At 43.1% G+C, this 8,309-nt stretch overlaps 1 protein-coding gene across 3 annotated transcripts; it reads right to left on the bottom strand.

Annotated features, from left to right (window-relative positions):
- Positions 1-2,309: 2,309 nt before the first annotated feature.
- On the bottom strand, positions 2,310-7,009 carry GPR85 (G protein-coupled receptor 85). 3 transcript variants are annotated; one of them, XM_068933050.1, is made up of 3 exons: positions 5,984-6,038; positions 5,718-5,742; positions 2,310-4,635 (listed from the first exon to the last, which is right to left on the bottom strand). In XM_068933050.1, the coding sequence occupies exon 3, from the start codon at positions 4,458-4,460 to the stop codon at positions 3,348-3,350; it is 1,113 nt and encodes a 370-aa protein (XP_068789151.1). In that variant the 5' UTR covers positions 4,461-4,635; positions 5,718-5,742; positions 5,984-6,038; the 3' UTR covers positions 2,310-3,347. The 3 variants fall into 3 exon arrangements, with proteins under 3 accessions (XP_068789151.1, XP_068789144.1, XP_009687809.1); XM_068933043.1 differs by lacking the exons at positions 5,718-5,742; positions 5,984-6,038 and adding an exon at positions 6,353-7,009; XM_009689514.2 differs by lacking the exons at positions 5,718-5,742; positions 5,984-6,038 and adding an exon at positions 5,385-5,692.
- Positions 7,010-8,309: the final 1,300 nt, after the last annotated feature.

Raw genomic sequence — 8,309 nt, 5'->3', positions numbered from 1 at the left:
CCTTGAGGGCACGTATCCTTACCCTTTTTTTCTGCCACTTTAGTCAGGAAAATTAAAACAACTAACTGTGCATGATGCACATAAGCATTACAGATGAATGCAGACATAAGATAACGTGTTATTCACTGCTATTCTGAAATAGAACAGTAACAAACCAGCCCTGTGTCCTAGCTTTGGTAACAGCCTAAATCCTGTATTACAATGAAAGCAAAAAGCTTTTCATACTTCGACAGACAACAGTGTACTGAATTGGAAGGAACCTGCTTGCTGCTTTGAATTTATACTGTAATGTATGATGTTTGATATGCTGACTAGGTTCAAAATGACAACCATGACCAAAACAGCAGGTACTACTTTAATTCATGTATACATATAATCCTTGTAAGAGTTTTCAAACTACTTGACATCCTGTGCCAGTGAGTTCCACTGAGTAATAATTTTGCATAAAACATTACTTGATATGTTGCCTTTTAGTTTCATTGAACATCCCCTTGATCTTTTAACACTGGAGAGAATAAAAGGAAGTACTTCTGACACAAGACTTCTCGTGGAACAACTATAAGAATTCACTTAAAGAGAAAGTACCTTTCCTTTGTCAGGTAGTAATACAATTGCGTATTTATCAGTTAGTCAAAGGAACTGTATTCATATCAAAAGAAAAACATTTAGCAAAATATTTGCTTTCAGACTTGTTTACTGTTTATTATTTTAATTTACATCAGTTACTGCTTGCAAAACTTCCAGGGAAATAATTTTAAATAGGTTTTTTTCTTTTCCCACTGCATAGTAAATACAGCCTTCTTAGTATTTCAGAAGCATAGTACTACAGAAACACTAGGGCCTGCTTCTGCTCCAAATGAAGTTAATGGGAAAACACCAACTGACTTTATTAGGAGTTAGGTCAGGCCCTGAATTTGCAGCTTTTGAAATTTCATAGTTGAAAATGTTCTGGCTAATCTTCAGAACTGACTACTTCTACAACTACAACACTATTTACAACTTTATTTATATGTACTTCTTTATTACAATATGTAATATCAATGTTCCTTGTAAAGGTTACTATTTTATAGAAATTAGACTGAAGTTATTGCCAATCAACCTTTTAATAAACTTAAGTGGGATAACTTTCAGATTTTTTCTCAACATACAATTTAATTTTTATTCACTCTTGCTATCTCTGACAATTGCTTAGCTATCTAAATTTCAAAGCCTTTTTCAGTGTAATAAAAAAGTCCTTTTGGTAGAAGTTTATTGGTCCCGTTTCAAATTATGTTCTGAAATATTCTTGTACTGAGGAGGACTCATTATTTTAGCACTTCTTTTCTGTTTCAACACAGTATATCAAGCCATGCCTCTCAACCAATCAACCTCAGTATAAAAGTGTAAGTGAGGTCAAATAGATTGCTCACTAAATCTTTGATCAAGTTGTCTGATCACATATAGACACAACTCTCTGAATTGTTGCATATGTTGTATAATGTTATCATACAAATTTAAGCATTTTCATTATTGACTGCTGCTTGTGTAGGTATATATTAACTTGCTGGTCATAAAACAACAACAAAGGACAGGATACACCAATACGGAATTAAGACCTCTAGTCTTGTCTCTCCAAAAATTAAGAAAAATTGATGCTCTTTATGATCAACCGACTCATGATGTTGTGCTTCAAATATACACATTTTCCAAAATTAAACTGTGAAGTTTATGTCAAATACTGTGTTGTAACTTTAAATATAACTGACATATTAAAACAGATAGATGGGTAATTATGATAAACTACACAATAGTGCTACGGTAGATTATATCATTTATCAATCCTGTGGTCCCCATCATTCATGCATTTACAGTTTGGGAATACAGTGACTGCAAAGGATAATAATTCATAATGGCTACATTCTCAGTACTTCATGCTAGCTCACTAGACAAAATAAAAAAGGTTAATTGTATAACTGGAAAAATGTAAAATTTTATTCCAAGAAAATTAACAAGCTACACAGGTAAATTTTGGCAAATGCAACTTTATATTGAAATCCACACATCTGTATCTTAAAGAAGGAAAGACTCACAGACTCTAATGTATTTCTAAAATACTAAGAAATCATATTATATGCTTTCACAAGTTAAAACTTAAATAATTTAAAACAACCAATACACCAAAATGTGCAGAAAATATAAACAAGACTGTGCCTTCAGTAGAATAAATGCTTCACAAATTGTGCAAGATATCATACTAAGGCTGCGGTCTCCCCATGACAGCTGTCTTAAAATATAAACATACATCAACTGCCTGTGTTTCTCAGAACAAACTAGAAAGGGCGGCACACCTAGAAAAAAATCATATCATCCCAGTGATGTGCATACTGATTTTGGGAACCACTGGAGTAAAAAGGAAAAAAAAAAAGAGGACTAAGTGATCTTTCATGCACTCCCAGATGACTGACCAGAGTTACTGATTCAATTTTCCTTGCTTATTTGCTTCAATGCTAAACAAAATGGAAGATACTAGATAACCCTTTAAGGCAACATGTGTTTATTCTGTATAATTATAACTGTTCAATTATGACTGGATATTATCATTATCGTTGCCTAACAGACCGATATCTAGCTTTTTAAAAAATATAAATAAGAGTCTATTAAACTTTATACCAAATCAGCAAAAACCACAGAATACAGTTAAATGTTAGTAATTTCACTGTTAAGGAAAATGGTATTTAGAAAGAGTAATATATTTGGAAAAAAAGTAAAGTCTAAATCTGAACAAAAATACTGCTTTGGAATGCTCCCCAAAACTTACTCACAAGGCAAACAGATTTGTAAGTGTGATAATCCAATAATGCATGGCACATCTTTAATCAGTTACAGTACTTGAGTCCCCAGTTTTCAGTCTTTGCAAAACAATAATTGTATGAAATGTTTTAAAGGTCTTCAGATGTCTAAAATTAGTTTTATCAACACATTAACCTCATATCAACTTAATTTATTAAGATGTCCAATGCTAATCTTTTTGATGGTCTTATTTTATGTAGTGATATACACAGCATTTAGCACTGATACTTAGCACCTGCTACTTTCATAATCTAGATTTCAACCACATAAAGGAATTCAGGGCAGTAGTTCAGTCCTTTGTTCTTAATTACAAACCTTCAGCAGTGGTCAGCAGGAACATGTTTAGGTTTAAAATAGGATTAGAGGTGAGCTATTGCAAAGACTGCAGAATGTTGCCCAAATCCTTACAACTGCTGACATCCCATTCTTGATTTTCTTCTCAAGACATGGCTACAGGCCACAATTGCTTAGCAGAGAATGGTAGTGTTTCACAAGGCTAAAGATTTACAGATGCTCCCTCATATAACACAGTAAGGTTCCCTTGGTAACCTGGATTTTCTGCAGTAAAGAAGGGTTGTGCTGAAACAGCGCCTCAGCTCCCTGTTGGAGAAAATGCAGACAAAAGGATTGATTCCAGCTTGGGCAAAACTCATCCAGACAGCGGCCGTTAGAAATCCCCCTGGTACTACAGGCCCTCTTGCAAAAACTCTCCAGTAACAGGCTACCAAATAGGGACCCCACAAGGTCAGGAAGAGGAATGTCATAATGTAGAACATTCTGCTGATTCTCTTCTCCATTTTGAACTCATCTAAAACCAGTAGCCTTCTCCTGCCTGTGGTGTTCGCATTTTGCCTGATTCCCAGCAAGGTTGGAGGTGTGGGACCCCTTCCAAATCCAGCCAGCCAATTAGCAGCTGCTTGACCACTGGCTCCAGGACCATGAAAAGTCCAGTTCTGACTCACTGCTGCAACAAACTGGACTGGCTTCATTTTCCTGCGATCGTGAACAAAAAATATCAGCTTGAGGTAGACAAGCTGTGTGGCTAGGAGGATAAGGGCAAGAAGAAGCATAAATCCCAAGGAATCATTAGCCCTGAAGGAACGATGCTGGAAAGTGCATTGGTCTTCCTCCCTAATGAACGAGTAGGTGCCCACATCTAAAACTGGGGGGAAAGCCATGGCTACAGAGAGGGTCCACACCATACAGATAACTGCCAAACAAGTCCAGAAGGTCAGCCTTTTTGTGTAAAAACGGTGGTGGGCAATAGCTAAGTATCTGGTGACGCTTATGCAGAATAACATGAAAGCGGTGTGGAAGCAGGACAAAACCCCCAAAAAGGCAATCACTTTGCAAGTAAGAGTCCCATACGTCCAAGTAGAGCCATTTTTTACAGAGGTGAAAACAAATGGGAAACAAATTGCAGATCTGAGGATGTCTGAGCAGCAAAGATCCAACAGGAAGTAGTAAGGAGCTCTATGCAAGGTCTTATCTTTGACTAGCAAAATGGAGATCAGAAGGTTACCCACCACACTGACTCCTATTATGAAACCCAGTGAAGTCAGTTTCAGAAAAGCTGTTAAAGGAGAGAGATTTTGTAAAATGTTGTCAGCTGCATGGCTGTAGTTCGCCATAGATGGATGGATGATATGTATATTGCCTCAGTCAAGTCTCATGATCTATATATAAGAACAAGGAAAAAATAGATCCGTACATCTTACTGCAAATGTAATCCACAAACAGAACTGATCTTGTGTCTAGTCACACAGTACATCCTCTTCTTTCTGATTTGTCATGCCATCAAAATATCTGAAAAAAAATCGAGCTATCAGTTCTTAAGTTAACAAGAAATGATGTCAGAAAGTGCTAACAAAGATGTTAATTTATGGAGAAGCAAATGAAGTTGTAAATTTGAGTACTATTGTTTGTTTTTAAAAATCATGAGGCAATTTTTTTACACTTACTGTTTAGCATGTTTCATTATTGGCATTTCACAGATTTGGCTTGTGACAGTTTCAGAACTGACCAGTGCCCCTTATATTTGGTAGTATATACAATTTTACAGTTAAAGCCTCAGAGATTTTATGAATCAAATGATTCCCAGTTCGCAAGTCCAAGAGTTAATCACTGACATCTTTTAAAAAAATCCCCAAAGACTTCTGATATTTTGACCATACCTACATTTATTTTCTGGCTACAGTATTTGTCCATGTTTTATAGAGGCGGCTACTGTGTTGATACGGATCACACCCAAAGAAACCCTGCAGAATTTATGTTTTTTAACCCAAGTCACCAAAGCACATTAATCACACAGTGTTAGTTCATGCACATTGTAAGAGAAACAGTGTTCATTATCCCCCTCCCTTCCTCCTATAAACCATAATTTTGTCATTTAGGCTTTCAAATAAACAGGTATGCCAGACAGACGATAGCACTATGCTTTAGGGTCTTCCTTCCCTCCTCCCTCCCCTCGCTTTAATGCAAATCTTTAAAGCCTCGACATAATTCAGAATAAGCAACGGTTAATGTAGATACTGAGAAAAAAACAGGCAACACACCCAAGATATAACGCCGATCCTTTTGGAAGGGCTGGTTTCGGTTATGCTTAAATAAACATATATTAAATGGATTTTTTTTTTTTTTAGCTAATTAGGGCTCCGCGATTCCTCCTAATCCTCCCAGTGAATCGCAGCGGCACACATTTCATGCAGCAAAACAAAATAAATTAAAGAACTGTCTGCTGCTGTTTTTTTCCCCCTCCAGCGCCAGGGACGGGAGCCACAGCGGGCACGATCGGGCTCCGCCGTTATTCGCATGAAGTGTTTCCTCTGCCACCTCGGGTGCACAAAGGATATTCCCACTGAATCCCAGCAAAATCCTTCCATTCTTACCGTCCACAAAAGAGCCTGATTGCTGCTGTGTAAACAGAGGCTGATCAGATCATGGCATCGTTTTAAAAACCATGAAATCAGGCTCCCCCTCCCCTCCCCCCCTCCCCCAACCACCACCACCACCCCCCCCCGCCAGCCCCGCCGCTTCCCCTCCTCTGTGGAGCTGTCCCCGCCGCGCGGCCGGCCCTGCCTCCACACACACACACACACACACCACAGACACACCACACCACACCACAGACACACCACACACCACACACACACACCGCCAGGCAGGGCCGGACTGCGCCGAGCTGCGAGGCTGCCGCCCGGGCGCTGCTGCCGCCTGGCAGCCGCCTCCGCCGGAGCCCATATGCGAGAGCCCCCCGCGGGCCGCCAGCTGGGCAGCGCGGCAGAGGCATTGTCTTGCCGGCGCTCCCATCGCGCCCTTTTTCTTTAGAAATAACCAACCACCCCCCCCCCCCGCCACCACCACCACCCCAACACACCACACACACACACAGAGACCCCCACGCCCCGCCGCCGCCGCCGCCTCCCCAGCCCGCGGCCGGGCCGGGGGCAGCCCCCCCCACAGGCACCTGCCGCTGCAGCCCCCTGCGCACCCCCAAAACGCCCCGCAGCCCCTCTCCTCCTACCTGTTGGTGCGGGAGATCCCCACATGCCAGAGCCGCTCCTGCCCGCCAGCCGAGGGCTGCTTTTCCCTGGTAGTCCGGTTTACAACCCCTTTTTTACTCTCCTGTGCCGTCTTTCATTTTTCGTTCTTTCATTCCGTTTTCCTGTATTTTTCCTTCCTCCCTTTTTTTTTCCTCCTTCTTCTTCTTCTTTTTTTTTTCTTCCTTTTTTTTTTTTTTTTTTGCCTGGGTACCTTGACGCTGAATCCAGTAGTCAGTGGCTCGGGCGGCGCATGCTCACTGCGCCGCCGCGCGCCCCGAGCCCCGTCCTCCCCTGTCGCAGCGCCACAAGCGCTCGCAGGAACGCGGCGGCGGCGGCGGCGGCAACGGCAACTGCCGCCTCAGTGAGGGCAAGGCAGCCGCGGCGGCGGCAAGCAGCCGCCTCAACGAGGGCAAGGCAGCCTCGGCGGCGGCACACACTGCCTCAATGAGGGCAAGGCGGCAGCAGCAGCAGCAGCAGCAGTAGTCTCCTCAGCGAGGGCAAGGCAGCCCCAGCCGTCGCCTCAGTGAGGGCAAGGCAGCCCCAGCAGCCGCGACGGCAGCACGTTTCCATTGCGATGCGGAGCGGAGCTGGATTTATTGGCGAGCCGGGGCAAAGCTAGCTTGAGGAAAGGCAGGGGGAGGAATGAGGGCCTGCGCTCCTTGTTTATGCCTTTGAACTACCCGCTCCCGCCCCGGTCACCTAAAATGGGGGCGAGGAAGCAGCTCTCCGCGGTGCGCTTTGCCGCCCCTTAGCAGAGGGACTGAGGGGTTTTTTTTCCTTTTCCTTTTTTTTGTTTCCTGCCGCTGCTGCTTGGATGCTGGCGTTTGCGGCCCGTTTTCTTTCCTCCACGTCCTCGCCCGATGAATTCCTTCTTTTTGACTCCTGAGGTAGAAGGAGTTACCCTAGTTTGGGGAGGGCATATTGGCTGAGGAGGCGTTAGGACGCTGCCCCTTTCCCCTGATTTCTCTGCTCCCCTCCTCGCAGCCGGTAAACAGGCTCTTTAAAATGCGGACAAAACCGGTGCAGAGCAGTCGGTGCGTTTTGTGGCAGCAATAATGAATTTTAATGTAAGTCTGTTCTGTTTGTAACAGGGCCGACATCTTCCCCTCGAAACGTATGGCGCAAGCAGTGGACAGCGCTGGTGCCGCACAAGCAGCCGTGGGTTTGCGCCAGTTCGTGTGTCAACGTCAGCCGCTGGGGTCCAGTATCAGGGGGTTGGGAGGATGTCACTGGGGCCGACAGGTGGATGCGGCAGCGCTGCCAGGTGGCCTGTGGCCTGCACAGGGGCATGAGTGCCGCAGGTGTCTCCCTCTGCACTGTGTGCTACGCTTGATGAGCCGTCATCACTGTAAAACTAGGGAAAAACATACATGGGTTGGACAAACCCCCCTTTAGGTTGTGTGTTGAGTGAAAAGAGCATGTCCTTCTGCCCTCCTGCCTCATCAGTTTTTGTGTAAGTCTGTCTGAGAGAAACAGGAACATAACAAAGAATTGCCCCAAAGTAATTTGGTTTGATTTCAAGGCTGTTGTGGAACAGCTTGTTTTGGGGAGAGAGATTTGGATTATCTGAAACTTCTTCTCTGGGACCTTCCAATTCAAGTCAAAATAAATTCTTCTTGGGGATGGATTCATGGGGTCAACTCATAATGTGTGTCACATTTTTGAGACCATTAGTAGACTGTTGGTATTTTTAAAGCTGTTCTGAAAGGTGGGTTTTGGTTTTTTTTTTTGGCACTTCCTAAAAGTCATTGTAATCAGTGGCCAAACCACAAAATTAACTCAAGTGACAGCATGGTCAAGCCCAAGGGTCTGCAGCAATAGGAAAATAATTTAAAACCAAAATCTCACTGTTTCAGGCTTGTTGCTTGCTTCAGATGAAATTTAGTCCTGTGCAGAAAACTTCTGCAGACCCTAGGTACAATATAATTTTTTCTTTTT

Source organism: Struthio camelus, chromosome 1 (assembly GCF_040807025.1).
Source record: "Struthio camelus isolate bStrCam1 chromosome 1, bStrCam1.hap1, whole genome shotgun sequence".
NCBI lineage: Eukaryota > Metazoa > Chordata > Aves > Struthioniformes > Struthionidae > Struthio > Struthio camelus.
Note: the sequence above shows the minus strand (reverse complement) of the source record. Positions and strands in the feature narration are given on the sequence as shown.